The sequence below is a fragment of the Anas acuta genome, chromosome 24, assembly GCF_963932015.1.
Source record: "Anas acuta chromosome 24, bAnaAcu1.1, whole genome shotgun sequence".
NCBI classification, from domain to species: Eukaryota; Metazoa; Chordata; class Aves; order Anseriformes; family Anatidae; genus Anas; species Anas acuta.
The window spans coordinates 4949110-4972314 of record NC_089002.1 but is presented as its reverse complement, the minus strand read 5'-3'; the positions used below and the strand labels follow the sequence as shown (position 1 = coordinate 4972314).

The 23205-nt window shown below is 43.5% G+C and overlaps 1 protein-coding gene across 1 annotated transcript in view; it reads left to right on the top strand.

The window, feature by feature from the left end:
- The window catches only part of LZTR1 (leucine zipper like post translational regulator 1), a 34386-nt gene extending 11981 nt beyond the window's left edge, over positions 1-22405 (top strand). The window contains exons 10-20 of the mRNA XM_068660145.1: positions 7788-7898; positions 8721-8813; positions 9808-9903; positions 10978-11161; positions 12993-13162; positions 15060-15216; positions 16001-16127; positions 17236-17385; positions 17592-17697; positions 18579-18659; positions 21588-22405. Coding sequence (XP_068516246.1) covers positions 7788-7898; positions 8721-8813; positions 9808-9903; positions 10978-11161; positions 12993-13162; positions 15060-15216; positions 16001-16127; positions 17236-17385; positions 17592-17697; positions 18579-18659; positions 21588-21704 — 1392 coding nt within the window. The 3' untranslated portion in view covers positions 21705-22405. The remainder of the gene's footprint in view (positions 1-7787; positions 7899-8720; positions 8814-9807; positions 9904-10977; positions 11162-12992; positions 13163-15059; positions 15217-16000; positions 16128-17235; positions 17386-17591; positions 17698-18578; positions 18660-21587) is intronic.
- Positions 22406-23205: the final 800 nt, after the last annotated feature.

The window sequence follows — 23205 nt, the reverse complement described above, 5'->3', positions numbered from 1 at the left end:
ATCACGGTCTTCAACTTTTAGGTTGCAGACAAAATATTTTCAACTTACTAACAGAATTGCAGTGTTGAAGATTTCATGAGAAGTTTTTAGAAAGCTGCTGCTGGAAATCTTTAAGAACTGGTTAGATGAGCCTCTCTCAGGAATGAAATATGTATTGTTGACCCTGCTTGGGACAGAGGAATGGAAATGACCTTTAATCAGGCCCTTTCTAGGTATCCGTGATAGAGTTTTAATTCCTTATCTTCTTGTATGGTACAATCAGGAAAATAAGAGGGGAAAGGAAAAGCTAAATTTCCATCTTAGACGTAAATTAAATTTCCATCATAACAGGAGCTTAGCCAGAGTTTCATACCTGGAGTATGTTAAAGAATGGGAGGGAATCTTCAAATCACAGAAGCAGGCTGGTTGGGAGGGACCTCTGGAGTTCTCGAGTCTAACCTCCTCTTCACAGTACTTTCAGTCAGATATCTCCTTCAAATTCTCTTCTCTTTACAGATCAAGCCTTCATGCATCATGTGCTTCAGCCCCATCATCTCCTTAGCCTTGCACTAGACTTGTTCTGGTAGGTCAGTGCCTTTCTTGTTCTGGAGAGCCCAAAATTGGGCAGAGTACTTCAGATGGCATCTCATAACTGCTGAACACAGGAGGGAAAATGACTTTCCTCAGCCTGCTGGCTAAATGTTTGCTGATACAGCTGAGGCTGCTGTTGGCCTCCCTGCAGGAGAACGCTGCTCACTCCTGTTCAGCTTGTTCTCTACCACGACTGCCAGGTTTTTCCTGCAAAGTTGCTTTCCAGCCAGACAGTCCCCAGGCTGGATCATTGCAAGGAATTATTGTCCCAGGGACGGGACTTTGCATTTGCCTTAGCTGAACTTCATGAGACAACCATCAGCCCATTTTTCCACCCTGGCTAAGTCCTCCTGAAAAGCAGCCTCGAGCGTTTCAGCCACTGCAGGCAATTTGATGTCGGCTACAGATGTGCTGAGAACGTGGTGCCCTCCTCTAATCTGTCAAGCCAGTCAGTGTTTTGCAGAAGACAATCAGATTAGTTAGGAAAGAGTTATTTGCTAAATCCTTGCTGACTGTTCCCGGTCATCTCCTTCATGTGGTGGAAGCAGCTTCCAGGAGGGTTTGCCCCATAACCTTCTCAGGACTGAAGTTGGGGTTGCCTGGCCAGTGGTTAGCTGACTTAAAGGCGAAAGAAGCCTTTACCCAAGCTGTGTTTCTAGGTTAACATCTTTCAAGAGTTCTAAAAGCAATAGGTGTTTCCTGGGTTGTAAACAGCACTTTGTTACTGTCTAGTGCCATAAGCCATCGTTGGCTAGGACAGGTGAGTCCCTTGCCTTGTTCTTAGAAAGGAATAACTTCTGTTCCTTAGAAAGGAATCACTTTCTAAGGAAGGGCACAACGAAGCAATTCAGCAGTTGCATTCTGCTTCCTTGCACATTTGCAGAGCTCTGACCTATTGAAATTCACTCTAAAATGGTTCTGTTCCAATTTTGCCTGGAAAGTTTATAGATTTTTCTGCACTCAGCATGTGAAAATATTTTTAGTCCCTAAATCCCCTTGAACTTAATAAACATCCAAAGCTCTGTCTGCCCATCTGTTTGAGCATTTTATGCTGCTGCCTAGTATGATAGCACAGAAGCATCTCTTGAGTGTAATCAGCTACTAGTAATGACTTCCTATTTGGACTTGGAGCTTATGGTTTTCTTACAGTTTCAGAAGAAAAAAGTATATATGTTTTTTTAATCTTTACGTTGGTTCACCAGAATTTCTTATTGATGACTTTAGGTCTTTTTACTTTGTTTTGACTTAGAGTTGTTGTTGGTACTGGATACTCATCAATGACCCTAGGCTGCGAAAGAGATCTGGGCTTTGGAGTTCAGCACAGCGATCAGCTTGTTTAATACGTGCTCTTTTGCATATGGGGGCGAGGACAGAAGTTACACAATTAGAAATGCATCCTATAAATACAGGATGGTGTTTGAGAAGCTGAGAGAATGAGAAAGAAGAGCCCTGAAATGTGGCTGCAGTGGATTTGATTTTAGCTAGTTCCTAATATTGCACAGAGTGCTGAAATTTCACTCTGAAAAAGGATGGAAAACGTTAGAAATGCGTTGAGAAATGAATAGGCGATACAAGATAAACGCTGGAAGCAACACAAATACTCCCTGCCTGCAATAACAGTGTATGTAGCTAATGTACTCTTCACAGCCAAGAGAAGGAAGCTTACCATGACAAAGTTTGGAAGAGAGTCATAGAAACTTTTGTAACTGACCCAGATTTCTTGACAGAAGTGCCGAGGAGCTGCATTTGGACCATGAGTAGGGCTGGGAGAGCGCTTGGCCATAAGGAGCAGCCAACGCGTGGTGTAACAGGCAAGCTTGGCTGTTATTAGCTGTAGAAAAAGTTTTACTTTGTCCTTCTCCAAACACGTTAGCTAGCTTTGACTTGAGGTATGGGTTGTCTCTTGGTGGTGCTCTGTCTGCGCCATTCTTTGATCAAACCAAATTTGGGAAATCTGTCTCCGACTGTGGGAATGTTTGAGATATTGCCTCTCTGCCATCTTTGTGATCTGCATTCTTCCTGCTTGCAATAAACCAAATCCTTAGCCCCTCACGAAGAGCCAGTGGAGGGAGACGGCAGACAAAAAGGAATTAATGCTTAAGGTTTTAATTGCTGCATACATCTGTTGTTGCAAAAAGTGTAAGGAAACTACGTGACTAAGATGTTGAATTGTTCAGTCTCTGGACCGATTCTGAATATTCTGGATATATGGGCATGATCTTTTGGAGCTTCAGCTGCAGGGGGACTCCTGCTCAGTGTCCAGTCTCTCATGCCTCCCATCTATACTTTTACACGGTACCGTTTTTAAATCTCATAACCAGGTTTCTCATCCAGAAGTGGCTGAGAGAGTATCTGCCCCAGAAGAAGCTCCTTCCTTGCCCTCAGAAGAACGTGGTTTAAAAAAAATCTTGGGATGTATTTGGTTTAGATTTCGGCATAACAGCAGTTAAGCAACCACCCACAGCAGACTCAGAGGTAAATAAAGAAACATACAGAAGTGAAAAAAAAATAAAAATTCTATTCCAGGAGAGAGAAATAAATTTCAGTCTTATATATGCTTTCTCTCCTCCACTCCTTTTTTTTTTTTCCTTGAATTTATCTTGAGACTTTTCACCTTAAGCTGTAATCTAGGAACCACTTAAGCTTCAACTCTGCACATGAGTTGTAAATTGCTTATAGAAGGCAGTTATAGACCCCTGAGTGAAAACTATTCATTTGATTTAATTCTACTTTTATGTTGATTCAACTTAATTCGTTAAGGACTTTAAGTAAAGCTGAATGTATTCCTGGTGAGGTTAAAATTGAAACCAATGACTTTATGTTGAGGTTTGCGCAGGTTTAATTAAGTTTATTTTAAAGTATGTGGAATCAGCACCAGAGTTGATGCTCAGGGCTCTAATCTCAACTATTTGAATGATTGCTAGGCTCTAGCACAGGGAGAAGCAGAACTAATGCACAGCTTTGTAAGTCAAATCAGAACCCCGAGGAGTGCCACAGGACAAGCTCTCAATTTGTGCTGTCTAGACTGGGCATTGAAATGAGTTCTGAGTGCAAGAAATGCTCCCTCCCCCCCCCCAAAAAAAAGAAAAAAGTTCTGAAATACTTGCATTTTGAAAATGATGGTTTAAATCCTGGCAGCAGCATGGAGAGGTATACTGGAAGGAAAGAAAGGGTGACTGATGAGATCTGCTCTTGAAAGCAAAGATTCCAGCTTAAAAGGAACCTCAAATTGCAAATCCCATTAACCTGAAATAGGGAAAACACTTGGACAGATGAAGCAGGGCAGTGGGGCGTGGGGCGTGGTGCCAGCCCAGATCATGAGAGCTGTCAGGATTGAGCCTAAAATTCTTTCTGTCAGGCACTGCTAATAAAGTAAGGAGATCACGTTGATTGAGAGATAAGAATGGGACCTAGAGGTGACAAATACAGTCAGACTGGTGACACATCTGTGGTTTTAGCAGCCCGCTGTGTGCTCAGAGCAAGAGGAGCGACAGCCGCCTGGATTCAGGTGCGAACCCAGTTCCACCAGCAACTCCCTTACTGAAACTCCCTTAAGAAACCCGTACTGAAATCACAGTTACTACAAATAAAAACTGTATTTTGCATAAATTATCCCGCCTGCCAGACTCAAGTTGTATTTTTAGAGTGCTGGTTTCAGGTAGCAGCTGTTGTTATCCCAGGAGGGCTTTACCAGTGGGTGTACTGGGTGTACTGGTGCACCTTTATCATTAAGCATGCCTTACCCAGGCCTAGCTGTAAGGTGTTGTGCCTCTCATCATCATAATCCTGAGTGTAATTCTCAGTGTGTTATCTGGAATATTTACACAAAGCTACTGCAAGGAAGGGTTGTGGTGATCTGATTCGCACCCCACCTTTGCATGAAGTGTCCTTCTTGTTGTTTTTTTTTGTTGTTGTTGTTTTTTACCAAATCAGATTTGACTTTGCGCATAGTACAAGGGGTGAGACTTTTTTCAGTACTGAGGAAAACACAAGTATAAAAATACCTGCATAAACCAAGCACGGATTGAGTAGGTCACGCACTGCCTGAATTACAGCCGGGCTCTCGGCCTCAGGCAGGACAACTTGCGTGGTTTCTCCTGGACACGGTCTGTGAAACACAGTCTGTGGACAACGAGCAGAGCAGTGGCTGTTATCTCTGCTGTTTAAAATCAGGCCACACAGCTCCAGGACCCCGGTATCGAACGTGGCACGGAGCTTTTGTGGCTCTGTTTCAGGTTTTGTCAATTCTCTCGTCTTCTGTTCTCCACAGAGTCCCATGCTGGGAGGCTTTTTGGCCATCCCAGCTAGCAAAACAGCTATTATTTCATACCTGTTCCATTTAAACTGCACTTGGCTTGAGCACATTCAGCAGCTGATTCTGTCAGCTTGGGCGGTCTCCCAGTTAAAGATTGACGATAGGGCAGGATGTTTTGGCGTCTGGCATCAGATTGGGGAGCATGCAGCCCGGCGTGCCTCTCTCCAGCTGTTCACTCCCCTGAGCTCTTTGAACCTTTCTGCTTTTATTCGTTTAGTTCTGAATATTTTCTCCTCGCTACTTTTCCATTCCTGGAATGGAAGGAAGGATGTTGGGTTAGCGCCCTGCCTGCAGGAGGACGTGAGTGCCCAGCCCTGAGACTGCAGAGCCCGAGGATTCTTCTCCATGGCCCCTGTTTTCCAGCACTGTCTGAGCTGGGAATGACTGGGAACGCCAGGTCTGTAGCGTAGGAGCTGCTTTTCTTATAGGTGAGACTAGGATGCAGTCACCTGGGTTGTGTCACGCACATCATCTGAGCTCCAGCTGTAGTTCCTGTGCGAGGTAGGTTCAGATTTTAGAAAAACACGCTTTGTAGATTGGAGAATTCCCCGTGATGGAACATCTAGTGTAACCCCAGTTAAATTGTTCCAAATTGTTGATGACACACACTGAAATGTAGGAAGGTGACTACCTGCTGCGGCCAGAGCCTCGGTCCTGGGGGTTCGTGGCTCAGCAGGGCTGCAGCCCCAGCGGGAAGTTCTGGGCTGGCCCAAATTCTGCTCCTCTCATTCAGCAAAGCGAGGATCCTGAGAGACCCTGGGCTGCAGAATGTTTTGATGAACTGTGTATGGCCTTCCTTTCTGTGGGTTATCCTACAATATGTACGTTTCTCTCAGTACTCCGTTTAAAAATGCAATGGACATATTAAAAAAGTAGGCTTGTGTTGATTGCTTAAGTTAATTAGTAATTAGCAAGGCTCTGCTTACCTGACCGCTCTGGTACCAACCATTACAAAAGAAGAATCATTGTTATTGTGTTCCTTACAGATTGTTTGAGTTAAATATGATGTGACTAGCAAGTGAAGTGTTACTTGATTAAATACTCAAATGATTCATGTTTCCTTTCTGGCACCAGTTGTGAAAATGCTATAGTGGGGTTTTTTTGACTGGAAAAAAAGTAAGTGGTTTTTAAGCATAATGGGTGACTTTTTAAAAGCAAATCCTTTGGTATTAAAGAATTATTTAGATTAAAAACAAAGCTAAAGTATCATTTATTTGAGGGGGGGGGGAAAAAGGCAAGGGAAATGACCTGAATAAGTACAAGCCAGGTGGCCTGCATTTGATGTCTGACAGTTTATTTTTGTTGTGTTTTTTTGTTTGTTTGTTTTGTTGGTTTGTTTTTTGATTGGAGAGCCAGTTTCAAGAAAGATAATACAATATAACTAATGTCAGCTCATCTGGTTTTGGAAAAACAGGTCTTGGCAAGCAGAGTTCATATTTTGGAATGAGACTGGAGCTTTGGTTGATAATCTCACTGATGTCTTTTTAACCTAATATCATATGTTTGATTAATTAAATAAGATGTACTGGCTGAAAAATGAGATTACTAGTACGAGGGAATGCTGGCTGTATAACACAGACTGTTTTTGCAGTGCTACCATCCTCTTTTGGAGACATATCAAATGGGCGCCCAGCAAGAATTTACTAGTAGACCAGTATTATTCAGCAATTTCCCATAGCAGTATTTTTTAGCACTGAGTTCAGATGTTCTTTAATGATGTATCCGTGACCTGTGCTGGAGACAGAAGGCGTCTTGTTTATCCAGAGTAATCCAAATGGCTTGCTGAACGGGTGCAGACAAACATAAAGCCAGCAAAACCGTGGCCGTACGTCTGAGAATCAGAGATACAGGTACTGGTTGCCGTATGGGGGATTGGGTCCCTGCAAGCTGGAGTTTGAAGAAAATCAAAAGTCATGCAAATTCTGGTGAGCAGCAAACTAAATGAGACCATTGTGTGACGCTGTGGTGAAAGGGATAATTTGGTGGTAATGAAAAATGCCAGTCAGCATGGCTTCATGGAAAATATGCCTCTCCAGATAAACATAATATTGTTTCATGTTTGAGCTTACTGGAGTAGTGTCTATAAATATGTACAAGAAGAGAAGATTTCTTATACCAGAGGGCTTTTTACTTAGTAGGCAAAGATTTAATGAGATTTGCTGCCTGGAAAACATAACAAGCCTGATCAAACTAGGGAAAAAAAAGTTACAGTCACCACTCAAAGACTTTATATAGATACCTCAGGGAGATGTGCTGGTTCAATTGGTATCATTTGTGTAATCTCAGAAGAAATAGGAAAGAAAAATGTGGTAAAAGGACCACTGCAGGTTTGACTTGCAGGGACTCCTTCCCACTTTGTGAATCTATGGGGCGAAGCACGTGTTGGATGAGGCGGTGTGAGCCCGCAGTCCCTCGGCCCTACGAGCAGCTGGGGCAGTGTGGGGTGGCTTTGCCTTGGTGGGCTGCAGGGGAAGGGGCACACACAACTTTTCTGTTCCATATAATGCCCAGAATAAGCCCTAAATTTATCTGTAGAACACATTTTCAGAATCTGTCTCTAGAAGCGTGTTTGATTTTCCTATGTAAAACTTAGCTTTGAGTCATGGTTTTTGGTAAGTGATGTATTTTGTAACAGTTGTGATATGCAGAGCCCTGCATATGTACAGATCTGCTGGAAGGTGTAATGAACAGATGTTTCTAAATGTGACTGGCAAGTGTGTTCAAGGAAACAATCCTAAAATAAAAGAACTGTCAGTCTTAGGATGCAAGCGGTCATGTTGCTTTAGGCTACGAAGAGTTTTTTTCCCTTCTCTCTGTTGATCTCTTACAGGCCCTTTTTCTTGGGAGAAAAAAGGCTGTTTTTATTTATTCACTCACGTATTTTGTCCTTTTCTTTCCCTAGTTACCCAGTGGGCGACTTTTCCATGCTGCAGCTGTTATCTCAGATGCTATGTACATCTTTGGCGGGACAGTGGACAACAACATTAGAAGTGGAGAAATGTACAGGTTCCAGGTAAATGTACAGCTTCCAGGTAAATGTACAGCTTCCAGGCAACTCACTGGTAAACAAACCAAATGTTCACATCATTTCTGCACGAGTCCTGCTTCCATCTCCCTACACAGAGGAGTCTCTGGTTTGGCTCACTGCGAGCTTCATGGCTTCCCTTTGACATCCTTCCTGTAGGAAGCCTTTGCATTTGCATATCAGCTGTCAAAAATGAATGTGTATCTCTAAAATCTGAGAAACGTTACCTGAACGGACATTTTGGCAAGGCTAAGCTCTCCAGTGCCTTCTAAAGTCTTAGGTCATGACAACTTATTTTGACAAATAGTGAGTATCAGAGAGGATTTGTTAGGATGTTTCTGAAAATTGACTGCTGTTCTCCACTGCCTGCTTCAAGGTTCTTAAGTCAGAACATTTGGTACTGAAGATTTGTCTTGTTACAGCAGACCCCAGCGAATGTGGGAATTTAAAACTTTTAATTTTGCAGTACTCACACCAGATCAATGCCCTCCCCCATTAGAAAGTTTATTTATTTTTTTTGCATAGGACTCACAGACAGGTTCTGGAAGCAGGTGAGACATTTAGCCCCCCAAATCCAGAAATCTGCAAACCACATTGAGACACATTTCTTGTAAGCTACCCTGTTACCTTTCATTGCTCTCACCCTAGAGGAAACATTTGCATGTGGTTTGCTTGATATTTTGTAGCTTTATATACTGTGTTGATGTCAAGTTAGTAAGAAAATACAGTGGTAGTAAGCATCCACGGTCTTTCTGGATATATTTAATTGAAACAGACAAAAATGCATTTTGTGGTGTTTTTGTTTTTTAGTTTTCCTGTTACCCAAAATGCACTCTACATGAAGATTATGGAAGGCTGTGGGAAAACAGGCAGTTCAGTGACTTGGAGTTTGTTTTGGGAGAGGTGAGTAGATTTTAGTGAAAATGGTACTGGATTTGACAGGAAGAGGGGGTCCCAACAGGGGTGTGACTGTGTGTGTAGCATGTTTGCTGGGAAAAAGCAAATTGTGCAATGATTGTGCCAAAATCTCTGGTAATGTAGTTTTTAAGAGCAGTGCCACTGGTCTAAGTGATGTCTTTCTGGTTTAGTAAATCTCACTAATCCAGGTAAATTTATAAAACTGCAAAGGAGAAGAAAGCTTTAAACTAAGAAAATCCTTGGGTCACTGAGACATAAGTTGAATTTATCAGAGCACGTTACGTGTAATTGCAGTCTGAAAGCGATACTAACGACCTCTGTACTCTGAGGTCACAACTATTCCCTGGAAAGAGCAAGGCAGTTGTTTGCAGATCGAGATATCGCTTCAGAAGTCATTTTTAATCACTGAAATAAAACAGAATGAGAAAAAGCTGCACAGAGGAATGTTGTTCATTCTCTAGTAATGAAAACGATTATTAAATTGTAAAAAGAATGTGTTTTTCAAAGAAAAACTTGAGAAATCTGAGCTCATCTGCATTTCTTTTTTTCTTTTTTTTTTTGTAAAAAGTTATAAAAGACTTTACAGAGATCAGATGCTCCGAAGAGCAGTTTAAATAGATTATGAAGAACAATAGCAAGGAAGCATACCGTTGTTTTGAAAAGAAAAATTTAAACTGAAATCAGATGTAATGATAAGAGAAAGGTCCATGTCACTGAAACTATACAACAGCTTCTGCTCAGTCCATGTAACAAAGACTCTTTCCAAGTAGTGTTTGCCATTGCTTAGCCTTTAGGGAATGTAGGTGTTGAATTTCATCTGGATGTGAAGAACAGATGCAGGGTTGTCTTTCATTCTAACCTAAACTAAATGTATGGTAACCTGGAGTACAGCCCAGGTTTCTGCTACTGCTGCCATCTGCCACCACCATGGGATTTGGGAATTAAAGTTTAATGTGTGTTCTTCCTCTCCCTTTGGCAGAAGGAAGAACGGGTCCGAGGACATACTGCAATTGTTACAGCTCGCTGCAAGTGGTTGAAAAAGAAAATCATGCAGGCGAGGGAGAGATTGAAACAAGTGAGTATCTCAGAACAGTCATCTTGTGGCGAGGTGGTACTTATTCTGCCTAATTTTGGAAATAAGGATATAAGAAAAAAAAATAATGCCTGCTGAGACAGATGTAGGAGCAAAGCAGCATCTGATGCTAAGGTGCTGTTGGGCCAGTAAAATAAAGAGGATAATTAGTATTAACGTAGGCTACTGGATGTCCATCAGGGTAGGCAAGGAGCATAAGATGGAGTAGCCAAAGTTAATCCAGTTATCTGGATTTGGTGATGTGGTTCCTGGGAGCTCTCCTAGCTAAGTTCTAATCTTGTGGGATACGCCTAAGGAGACACACATACCCCTCGTTCTGGGGTGGGTAAAGGTTGCGTGGAATGGGAGATGGCCTACAAGCTTAGACAGATTAGAGGGATGGCAGGATTAAGGTTTTGAGTGTGGCTCTGTTTCTTTTACCTTACTGTTCTGTGATTTTTCTGGAGTTGGTCTGGTTTGTATGGGGCATTGTCTGTTAACTTTACTTACAACTTTTCAGCAGAAAACTTTTTGTTCTTGAGCAACTGGTAGCACACTACCTGCAATAAGACATGGATGCCTCATTGCCCCTTTGTGAATTGCTTAGCCACCCCACAGCCCTTCATTTTCAATGGAAAAGTGGTCACAGTGAAACTTAAAAGTAAGAGAGTGGCTTAAAATACTCTTGTGCAGCACTCGAGCTCTGACTTTGCAAGGCAGGGACCTGAGGAGCTTGGTCCTACATCTTTCTTCTTCCTTTGCAAGGAGAGATGGTGTTCCTTTTGGGGGCAGAAGTGTGAGCTCAGTGCAATTCATTCCCTTTTTCCGAGGTCCTGCTTTTGAGCTTTATCCAGGAGCTCACATTTGCTCTCATCCATGTTTGTCACATGGCATGGAACAAACAGTCTCTAATACATATGGATTAATTTATATCTTGGAGATAATCTTGAAGATAATGAGGTCTTGAGTCTTGAAAATTATGCAGTAATGAGAAAAATCTTTCCTTTGGTTTGCTACTAAGTGTGCTGGCTGACACGGCACTGTTGCCATGTTTGAGTGTTTTTTCTGTCTTAATAGAAATCGAAGCAAGATATTGAAGACGAGGGACATCCAACGTGTCAGAAGGATGGGATTGGTGGGAACGTCAAATTGTGTCGCCTGCAGCCGCTGCTGGAAGTGCCCATCCGAGAGGCTGAAGCGCAACCCTTCGAGGTGCTCATGCAGTTTCTGTATACGGACAAAATAAAATACCCTCGTAAAGGTAGGACAGCAGGATAAGAACAAAATGCTAGCAACTGAGGAGTGAACATTCATTTTGATATGGAGCAGGATCAAGTATTGGTGGATAAAATGAAAGCACTTAATGACCTACCTGAGATAAAAAGTGATAGATGTATTGCGAATTTCTATCAAAGCATGCTAACCAGTGCTTCTGTTTTTCCCTGATTATCTTCAAACATCAAGGCAGGGTTGGTTAGTGATCTTTCCAAAAGAGGGAAAAAAAATAATCATGGTGTTTTGAACATTACCACAAGCTGTCTGGGAGGACCATGTATCCTGTGGTTGTTTCCTTTCTCTGCTCTTGTTTTGGCTCCTTGCAAACTGAGGGTGCAATGAAAAGCAGAGCAAGCCAATATTTATAATTTCTTCAAAATGCGAACCCAAAGGAATGCCTCGAGAAGCCCATTAGATGCATTCTTTGAAGATCGCTGAGTTGTAAGCAGTTGGAGGCCAGGGAGTCATAGCCAGAGATCTCAGCTTCATAGCCAGAGATCTCAGCTTCAGCACAGCAAGTCTAACTCGTGGCCTTGTTTTAGCAAAGAGGTCTGTTGGGCTGTGGCACAGCGGGATACCCAGAGGGAACTCCAGCTGGGGGGGCTAGGGAAACTGCAGCCACGTAGCACAGTCATTTAAACTGAGGTGCATCTACCCTAACGCTGGAGCTTTGCTTCAGTTTCAATCCATTCTGGAAAGGGTAATTCTCAGTAAAATATTAATTTGTATGCAATTGTCCCAAAGGTTTCCCTGCGAAGCCTAATTAATGGGGATGAGGGAACCTTCTCACTGGCTTCTGCTGACATTGCCAGATCCTGCTCTCAGCTGGTTCACTAATCCTCAGTACGCTCATTGCAGGACAGAACCAGACCAAACAAGGGATTATCACACTGAACTTTTCCCTTTGTTACAGGCTAGGCAGCCTCTTACCCTTCTCCCCAGCCTAGCACACGTTCTCCCTGGTGCTTACCTTTCTGCAGAGTTACTGGTCTGCTGGGATCCTCCAATGGTCCTGTCCTGACTTAGATATTCCGAGTTGCTCCCCATAGTTCAGAGGTTAGCGCCTTGGGGGATCACTTCAGGGGCTGAGCTAATCACACTTGGCACGCCTATCAAATGGGATTTTCCTTATTAGACACTGGGAAGCCAAATAACATGCAAGGAGGCTTTTCTCTCTCAAAAAGTAGTTACAGCAGATGGCCTGAGATCCCCTGTGAGGAAGGCAGAGGCTGTGGAGGATTATTCCTGGAGGTGGTTTCTCAGTGGCCCCGTTGCAGTGGTCATTGTGGGTCCCCGCTGCCCCCCTGCCTTCAGCCCTCTCTTCTAGAGCAACCTCAGATCTGTAAGTGCATAAATACAGCGTGCCTTGCTAAGGGCCTGTTGAAGTCAGGGGACCGATTGATAACACTGCAGAAACACCAAGGACTTCAGCAGAACTGGCAGTAGCTGAGCACTTTGGAAAAACCAACTGCTAGTTTAGGAGCTTGTCAGCGTGTTTAGAGACTTCTTCTTTCGAGGGTCTTGAAAAATTGTGCTCCCAATTTTCACAAAATCTTTCTCCAAAACATCATTTGGGGTGGTGGTTTCATGCCTCCATTTTGAAAGACCACTCATTTCTTTTTTTAGTACCAATTCCTGATTTAGTCTAAGCAGCGGTGGAATTTTTTTCTCCGTAAAAATGCTTCACCAATCGATGCCCGTTCTGCTGTTTTGAATGCTCAGGTTGATGCAAAAGAAATGCTTTGAGAAAGGTCACTCTTTTTGTTTTGTGAACTCTCTAGAGTTATGAAAGGGCATTTTATCTCTTGTGATTTCAGGTCACGTGCAGGACGTGCTACTTATTATGGATGTGTACAAACTAGCCTTAAACTTCAAGCTCTCTCGACTGGAACAGCTCTGCCTTCAGTATATTGAAGCATCTGTAGATCTGCAGAATGTGCTCATTGTGTGTGAAAATGCTAACAAGCTTCAGCTGGATCAACTAAAGGTATTTTGCATACAAAGTAACTGATAAGAAATTAAAAAAAATAATCTTGATGTAATTAATGTTTTGCAAAAGCTGTCAGCTTTGCAAATTCTGTCCTTCCCTATAATTATAGTTGCTTGGGTATATGCTAGTGTGGATCGTACTGCAGGAGCTCGTGACAATTACGTAGGTTTTTTCAATAAGTGTCTGATATTTTTACATATCTGTCCTGTAGGATAAACAGGGCAGGGTGACTTTGGCTTTTTTCACTTCACTCTCACTGCAGGAAGGTGGAACCAGTGCATTTTCTGGCCCCCCTGTTTAATGCAGAGCCTGCTAACGAGTTCTTTCACCTGGTTTGATGAAAAACTAAACAGAGTTCTCACACTTATATCTGACAAACATTCTTTAGAAAAGCAATGTATTGGCAATTCCCCATCTCCATCTGGTGGAACCAAGGGCTTTTAGGGTCGATACCCCAAGGCTTCAGACCATGCTTTTGCTGTGATGGTCTGGCTCTCACCAAAAGTGGCCAGAGCCAATCCTGCTTAAAGCTGCAAAAAAGTTCCTCCTCTGAAGTCCAAGGGTTAGTGCAAGGTCATGCAGTGCCGATTTGGACAGCCTGTGCCCATCACTTGGCCATAAAGCTGACCAGTACAAGCAGAGTGGGGCTTGACAAGCCAGAATGCACGTGGACTTCCTCAGGCACTCTTTTTGCACTGGATTTGGGCAAAGGAAGGACATCCAGGAGAACAGGAGCAGAGTCAGCAGCAGTTCTGTGGATGCTGGCACAGCCTTTGATGCATAGGACCGTGGTGCCATCAGGTGCCCAGAAGCTCAAGAACCGAGTATCTCAGCATTGGTGGACCCAGTGCCAATAACGTCAGATCAGCAAGCTACTTCCACCTGCCTTAGCTAGCAGCAGGGTGGCAGGGGCTCTTCCACATCGCTCCACTTTGTCAGGATCATCTTGAATTGGCATCCTGTCTTCTCAAGTGCTTGTTATTCCTCATGGCTAGGTGCCATCTACAGAAAGCTGCTCTTCCTGGCACCCTAGTCATTATTTAAAACATTTTACAGATGGGTCCTAGGCAGATCCCTGTAGATCCCAGCTGAAACAACATGGCAAAAACTGGAAATTAGTAATTATTCTTTGGCTTAATTTTGTGCTCACCGTATGGTGAGCTGGTGTAGATTATATTTTTTGCTTATGAAAATATCCCAAGGGAAAGCATTGGTTCACACTGGCAAATGGAGTACCTATTTTTTTTTTATTTATTTATTATTATTTTTTTGTCCCTTTAACTGTTCAGCATTAGGTCTGGTTCATTTGTCTTCTTTCTTCCACATCGACTTTTTCTAGCAAGTTTGTCATACAAGAGCTTGTGAGATCTCTTTCAGACTTTGAAACATTTATAGAAAAGGTTAAGATAAAATCCACACAATTTCCTAAGGAAATCCTTCAAGCTATTTGTTCCTCTTTGTAATTCTTAATACTGGATAGTATTAAGAGTTAAGATCTCTTCACTCTTCTAATTAAATTTTGGTATCTAATTGTATAATGTATTATTATGAAATAGCAACCAATCTTAGTTAGCTTCATGAGGTTTTTGGCATCTCCTGAGATTCCCATTTTAGAAATCTTCAGAGCAGTTGGATGGGATTCAATTAATCTTTCCCTCGTTATTTCTTAGTCAGGTTTTTCTAGATACTTAAAATTGTCCCAGATTTTGTCTTTAAGTGGGAGCCTAGATGGTCACTTAGTGAGGAAGAGATTTGATAGTTGCAGCTGCAGGAGCCATGTGGAGGCTCATAAGAAAAAGATGGCTGTTTACCAGCATAATGTTATGATGGTAATCTGTGATGTTGTAGGATGACTTAATGCAAAAAACGGTAATTTTTAAATTTTTTTTTTAAGGAACATTGCCTGAACTTTGTGGTGAAAGAATCACATTTTAATCAGGTAATAATGATGAAGGAGTTTGAACATCTTTCTTCATCCCTCATAGTGGAAATTGTGCGGAGAAAGCAGCAACCTCCTGTTCGAACACATTCCGATCAGCCACTTGACATTGGTAACTTTTATACCTTACAAAATTATTAGCTATGGTGTTTTTGAGTTGCTAGCAGTTTGTTTAGCCTAGGAAATGGACTGGGAGTAGACCACTGACTCTTCAGTTGGTATAACTATATTAGGCTGTCTCCCAGGCTAAGACAGGACATGCCAGTTCTTTCTCCATTGAGCTTCAGTCAGAACATTATCCACGTTAAAATACACGGGAGGTTATATTAAATTTAGTCCTGTTCTCCTTGCAATAACATATCCTGGTTTTGTGCAGAGAGAGAAGAGGCAGAAGGAGTGGGAAGATATAAAAAAATGATTCAAAGAAAAGGCAGTAGACCTTCAGTTTAAGTGGCGTAGAAGGTAACCAAGCTGAGTGGAGGCATTGGCCTCTCACCGATTTATACCAAAGAAGAAGCAGAAGTGAGGAAGAGGATTTTGGGACTAAGCCAGTGATGATTTTACCATGAGAGACAGAGAGAGAAAGAAAGCATGGAAAATTTAACCAAGAAAAAAAGAGTTAGTGGAAGAAAAGAAGAGAAGAAGCTTGCTGTCACCAGTTTGAAAGCAGAGTTGCTGGGTATGTTTCTGGGATGGGCAGCAGGTGAGGGATTGTGGTAGGGAAGGATGAAACTCATTTTGCCCCAAAATGATGTGGAAGGGCCTGCCTTCTGCTCACCCCAAGGGTCCCAAAGGAAAGAGGGCCTGGAGCTATGACTTGGCCATATGTTAGTTTGACAGCACGTGGTCAGCTGGAACTATCATGTTTTTAACTATTTCACTGTGTTGACTTTCAGGAACATCTTTAATTCAGGACATGAAGGCTTACCTTGAAGGAGCTGGGATTGAATTCTGTGATATCATCCTCCTCTTGGATGGCCACCCACGGCCAGCCCACAAAGCAATCCTAGCAGCCCGCTCCAGGTGAGTGAGTCACTGATCGCTAAAAACTATAAAAAATGTTGTATGCGTAAAACTCAGTGCTCTGCAGTCTGGGGGTCAGCTTGCTTTTTGTAGAAGACAGGAAGGAACTTTGTATCCAGATCAAGTATAAGATGCAGCTTTGCTCAATAAGTGTAATAAGCCTTTAAGCACCAGTGATTAAATATTTTTCAATTTGATACCCAGCAGGGGAAGATAGAAGGAAATTAAAATTGTAGAGACTCTCTAGAGAATGTGTAAGAAGCTGCACTGCAGGACAAAGAATCTTTAAAATCACGAGAAGGAAAAATGGTGTAAGGCATAAGGCTGTGTTAGTGAAGTGGAAAGCAACAGATGTCCATTGAGCTCAGAAAGAGTTCTGGTGGTGAACATCCATTTGAATCATGTGAAACTTGAATCTCTTTCTCACCTGCTGATACTTAAGACTGGGTATGAATAAGCATAGAAAAAAAATGGTGCATAACAGAGACTAGATTGTTCCTATACTTGGCTGTAGAGGCAAGCAGTTCACCCTTCTGAAGATGCATTCTGTTCTCCCTATGCACTGTTTGGAAGCAGTGGGTTTGTCCCTTGCTTGTGTGTTCTGTGTAACTTCACCTTTATGTCCTGCACGACATTAGGTGTTCACATCGAATTTCTACTTCAAATACTGCCACAAGTTTTTTCCAGTCCCAGTAACACTATTCAGTATTAGTTACCGTAGTATGTTACCAGAAACATTTCACAACTCTTTAAAAGAAACCCCGATGCATGATTGGCAGTGACAGCCTGTAGATAGCAAGGAAATCCATAATGCTTTAAGCTTTCTGCTGGGTTTTATGTAAATTAGACAAAAATCAAAGGAGCGTGTGTCCTAATTTTCAAGAAACAGACAAATTCAGGTAGTGTTGATGGAAATTGTGGGGATTATGTTTGGAGTACTCTCACAGGCAGACATATATGAAACAACAATTTAGCAATGTTTTTGCCCAGGTTATCACCTGCATTTACTTCTTTGGAACCTGCAGTGCTTCATAGCTGCCTTTGAACAGTAGGGAGTTAAACTGCCTGCCTGCAGAGTGTCTTACATTAGTCTCACTTCCTTTTCCAGTTACTTTGAAGCCATGTTCCGTTCCTTCATGCCAGAAGATGGACAAGTGAATATTTCAATAGGTGAAATGGTTCCCAGCAAACAAGCATTTGAATCTATGCTGAGATATATTTATTATGGAGAAGTAAACATGCCTCCTGAAGACTCCCTGTATCCTTAAATCTGAAGTAATGAAGTATCTGCCTAAAGTGCACATACAGTGCCTCAGCTCCGGATTGCCAGGCTCAGGCTGAGGATTTTCAGGGCTGCATTAGCAGCAGGAACACCATTTTAACTTCTGTCGTTGCGTTTGTGTTTACAATCAGTGCTGTTACCTCTGCTTTACCTTTTTTTTTTTTCCTTAATGAGATTAACAGCTACCTCTTTGCTGCACCTTACTATTATGGCTTCTCCAACAACAGACTGCAAGCCTACTGTAAGCAGAACCTAGAAATGAATGTTACAGTGGAGAACGTACTCCAGGTAATCGTCCCCAACTAACTTTAATGGTACAGGAGTGCCAAAGAGGCTGGTCCAGTTGGCCTAGGATTTATTCTTTTTTTGAAAAAAAAAATTACCTGAAGCTGTAGGCTGTAAAGGTGTGTACATTTTAAGATAAAGCTGCTGTGGGCTTTTGTAGGGAAGAGTTGAATGCATTGGGATAAGGGCCATGTTTATGTAGGAAAGTGTGTGAAAAATAAGATCAGTATGGTCATCTGACACAGCAGACATGAGGTAGTTTCTTGCAGGAATCGCTGTCAGTTCGTTCACGTCCCTTGTTGTGGGTTTGGTGCACTCAGTCATTTCCCAAGTGGCACCCCCTGAGGCTGTGCAGCCCCTCCTGAGGACAGTGGCTCTGAACAACTGAGATGAATGCAGGAACGCTTGTACCGGAGCAAACGGTGGCGTGCACATGATGTTAGTCTTGTTCTATCAGGCAGGATCTGGCGATGAAGTGGCAACAAAAATATTCCTTGAAAAAGCCATTTATTTGGCAAAAAGCAAGCCATTGGTTTCTACCAAGCCATTTGCTTGGTAGAAAACCAAACCCTCTGCAACATGAGCAGAATCAAAGCCTGCGTTGACTGCTCTTGGCTCTTGCCCACACCAGTCTCACTGGGGCACTTCAGGGAACCTGGCTCTGAAACAGACCTGCAGTTTCCTGCTGATTATCTCCTGAGGACTCCGCACATTTTAAATCCAAGGCTTATTTCTGATTAGTTTAGAAAAGATTCGGGTTTGTAATGAAAAACATTGATGTTTCTGTAGCTCAGAGGAGTTATCTCCTGTGAGTCAGAACAGTACTTGTGCACTGTACGGCTGAGCAATGCAGAAGGAAAACCCTGCCTTTGCTTTTGCTGTAGATTTTGGAGGCAGCTGACAAGACCCAAGCCCTGGACATGAAGAGGCACTGTCTGCACATCATTGTTCACCAGTTCACCAAGGTTGGTTGCATCTTTTCCGGGGCTTTTGAGAGCTGCTGTCCTCTGTCTCTGCGTTGGTTAAAGACACATTAATGTAGGAATCCATTTCGTTCTTTCTCATGTGAGACAGCTGAGAGCTGGCTGCATGTCCTTGACTCTCTCTGACAAGTCTGCTAGGCACACTTTTAACATTAAAAATAAATAAAAGACTAGAACAATCTAGTCTGGAAATGCAGACACCTTCCAAAACAGAAGTTGCACAGAATTGCTTCCATTTCCGCTTGTTCCAGTTGTTAATTTTGTGCCATGCCATCGTTGGGTTCCTGTGTGTACAACAAGATAAGTTTGTCATGTATCAAATGCATGATTTTCTTTTTCACTGGTAGCTACAAGTGCAGTGTTCATATTTCTGTTGAAGTATTCTCCCTGCCATAGATGCTATATTGTTGTGTGCTCAAAAGGCAGATTACCATGTCCTGGCTGGGCTTTTTGTGGTTTCCATGTATCAAAACATGGAAACCACACAGGATGATGCAGGGTGATAGAAAAGGTCATGAGCCTGAAGTGCTGATATTCCTGTCCTCGTTTGAGAAAGCTAAGGGTATTGTCATCGTGTTGCTCATAAGACACACGATCCCTCCATGAGAGTTTCCCAGCATGTCACCAGTTTGTTGCTCAACTGTTAACTGGCAGGTATATCACAGAGACTGGGAATTGGGATTTCTGGATGCTACGTACTTCCTGGTAATAATGCCATGGCCAGTATTCAGGGAGCTCTCCATCTTCAGTATGTTTAATCTCACGGTCCTCTTGTTGTTGCCCACAGGGAAGGGAAGCTCTGCTAGGTCCAGCTGGTATCTAGAGATTGGATACTCAGAGGGAGGTATTTGGGCTCTTTATTAAATGCCGAAGTTGTCCAAATGTAATGAGTTTTACACTCAGAAATCACTAAAAATGCATAAGAAGCTTTGAGAGTGGAGCCAGCATCCAGGAATCCCATGCCTGGTGGAGGGAGCTCAGCATGAGCTTACAGCCCCTGGCTTTGTCTGACACATTTTCTTCTGGCCTCGTGGATCCTGCAGAGGGGTCCAACTTCAGCATGGGGTGGGGAATGGCCCCACTGCAGGCTACAGGACACACAGGTGGTTGGGACAGCTCCTCGGGTTTGGGGTCACTGTGCTGTAGTCCCCACGAGCTGAAATCTCGTGGTCCTTCCCAGTGGAGGCCACAGGAAGACAAACAGGTTGGAGTGATTCTCACCAGAACGTACTGGGGGGAAATGAATATTGCAACATTTCAGGAAAAAAAAAGATCTGAACTAAAGGGTGTTACTCAATTGTACTCATCTTCACTAGCCAGAATATGTGGAAATGTTTTATATTTAAACTGCTGACTCTTAGAACGGTTTTCATCAAAATGTGGCTGGAAGACTGTCAAGCAGATGTGCAAGAAATCTTATTTATGCAATGTTTGTGCTTGGCCTGAGAGGCTCCAGTGTGTGATTTTTGGCCCAGCTCTGTGTGACTGTGTGTGCGTGGCTGGGCAGGAATGCTCGCTGTTCTGCTCCCTGGCATGCCACAGGCTCTGAAAGGTGACTTGTTCTTGCTGTGCGAGCCCGGCGGGTCATCAAGGCTTAGTCAGGCTGGGTATATGGCCGTTGTGATCTCTTCTCACAGCTTGGTTAATGTTGTTCGTGATTCAGAAGGTTAAAAGAGTTTTCCCAGCAGTAAGAACACCAATTGAAGAGCTGTTCCCAGAGGTTCAGTAGTTGGGGCGCTGTGTATTTAGGCTTTTGTGTGTCAGCACTGTGCAAAAGCCCTAATAAAACTGCTGTTCTGAAGCGTTTGAGTGTGTTTTGACACCAGCTCTGATCTGTTCTTCTGCAGCGTGTGCCTCTTGACACAGAGCAGGATTCCCAGCAGTGTCACCGGGGTATTTTTCCCACCCCGTCCTCGTGCCCTCTTATTTTGGGCATATGATTTCCAGCAGGTATTACCCTGAGCTGCTTCTGAAAGTGCACTCAGTGGTTTCCTTCCAGGGTTTCAGAAGATGCTCAGAATATCTTTATGCTTTATCACAGATGAGCTCTGTAAAGTGAGGTGATTTATTTTATGAAATCAGATAATACGGGTTGGATAAGTGGACAGGCTTTTAGGCAGTCTGCTTTCCAGGCTGGACAGGGGCGTTAATGACTGCAGGAGGAGGGATTGCTGCCTTGCTTCTAGAAAGATGTGGAGGACACGAAAGCCTGGAGCTCCCTTTTGATAGCAGTTGAGCTTCTGAGCAGCCTAGGAGCAGAGAGATGTGCTCTACAACCTACGTGTTGTAGGTTCCCATGTATTTGATGTGGCAGAGGTTTGTGTTGGCCGGTGCTGCAGTGGCCTGCTCGGACTGCGGGAGGAATACCAGCAAAACCAGCGTGGGTACTGAACAGGGCTCTGCTTTAAACCACCACCTCTCCTCGGGAGCAGAGGAGTGAAGAGATCAGCTCCTCAGTCAAGTTCTGATGATCTGGAGGTCGGCAGAAACGCACACACACAGACTTCAAAGCCCAGGGCTGTGCTGCTGCCCAGGTTTGATTTTAGGAGAGGGCTTCATCTGCATCCAGTAACAGCGGAATTGTCATTAGGAATAGGAATTCCTCCTTTCTTGGAGAGGCAGTGCTGGGCTCAGCGTTTCTGCTGTTCTCCATTCCCACCCCCTCCGTGCAGCAGCCTGAAAGTGGAATGAAAGTGCAGGAAGTCACGAGTTGAGCTCCCGTGGGCCATTTTCTGCTTCCCAGCTCCGCAATTGTGAGCAAAAGCTCCCGCAGCAGGCGCCCAGCCATGACTTGACTGACCCGCGTGTTCATGTGGGGTGGCAGGGGGAAGGCGATGGTACATCAGCTGTGCTTTGGGGAGGGTTTTAATTTCTTTCTGTTCTTCTGTTTTGTTTTTCTTTTCCTTGAAGGTCTCCAAGTTGCCAAACCTCCGCTCCCTAAGTCAGCCACTCCTTCTTGACATCATAGAGTCGTTAGCTAACCACATATCAGACAAGCAGTGTGCAGAGCTGGGCTCAGACATATGACATGCTTTGGTAAATCGGACTTTTATTTTTTTTTTCTCAAAAATCTAACACTTTACAGCTGACTCTCTTTTTACCATTCCGTACTGAGCTGCTCATGGTGTCTACACAATCTAGCAGACGGCCAAGAGGAGCGTGGACAGCTGACTTACTCTCCTGTGGATTTGCTTGGTTTGTACCTTCGTGGAGAAGGGTTTGGTCTCCCTTACACAAATGTAAAATGGAAACCATTAAGAAATTAATTAATTCCACATAGTTTGGGGATAACTGAGGTCTGAATCAAGCCCGTTATTGTTCCTATATACTGTAAAGTAAACGCAGTCACAAGTAAGAGAGTCATTAATATTTTGAAACACAGTATTTAAAGAAGACTATTTAAAGAACTTCAGCTGAAACAGCCCGGGGCTGTAAGTGGAAGTCAGATATAACAAAACTGGAAGCAGAGAGCATGGTGTTAGCAGTGAAGCTGACTGTTGGACCAGACTGTAGTGACTTTTCAGAGACTCCCCATGGTATGGATTAAAAGATAAGCCCTTTTGCAACTGCCTGGATTGGTGGGCTGCAGGAAGCCCAGGCCTATGCTCTGCTGCAGGTCAAACTAGAAGATTACAGCCTTCCTTTCTGACCATCAAATCCATTAATCCTGTCTCGCTAAGCCTTTCAATATCAATATATTAATAAAGAGTTAACATCATCTCCCTGCATTACACGATTGACTTGGCTTTCATTTTGGAGAAAATTAAGTGAAAAGAACTCTCAGCTTGATGAAGGTCACTTTGCTAAAAAATAAATGTCTGTGCTCCAGCTTGTTACTAATTTTACACCCAAGTGTCTTCGTTGCAGGAAGGTGAGTGACAGCAGCGTGCCCTTCCCAGCCAGTTCAGACACGGCTGCTCTTCCCTCTCTGCTGCAGCTCCCCAGCTCCCAGCCGTGCTGGATGCTTCTCAGAGGGGACAGAGAAGCTTTCACCTCACTTGTGCAGCTTGGGAGGGCATCAGCTGGTGGTTAAAGCTCTGCTGACCAAGCTGCTCCCCTGCCCTGCTGAGAGCCACTGAGACAGCCCAGAAGAGGAAGGGATCAAAATCCTGTCCTGCCTCACATCGCAGCAGCACGTGGAGGTGCTGGGACCACAAACCCCATCCCCATCCACCCAGGAAGCAGCACGGCAGGTCGGAGCCCAGCCACACGCGTTAGCAGTAGCTGGCAGTTGGGTGGAGAAGGTTGATGGGGCAGGTTGACGCTCCCTTTCCTGCTGCCTGAGAAATGTGTGTGAAGCAGAAGGCAGCCCAGAGGTAGTGCTACGCTGCTGGGCTTCTTGAAAGGGAGAAGCTGTTATTTTACTTAATCCAAGGGAACTACTTTGTGGACCACTTAATCCCAGCTGAGGGCTTGCTCAGGTGAGTCCGACCAGAGGTGGCAGATACATCTGAGAGCCAAGGACTTTTTTCAGCCTGGGGGATTATTTCCAGATGCCTCAGAGCTAATGAAGTCTCTTTGTCAGGGG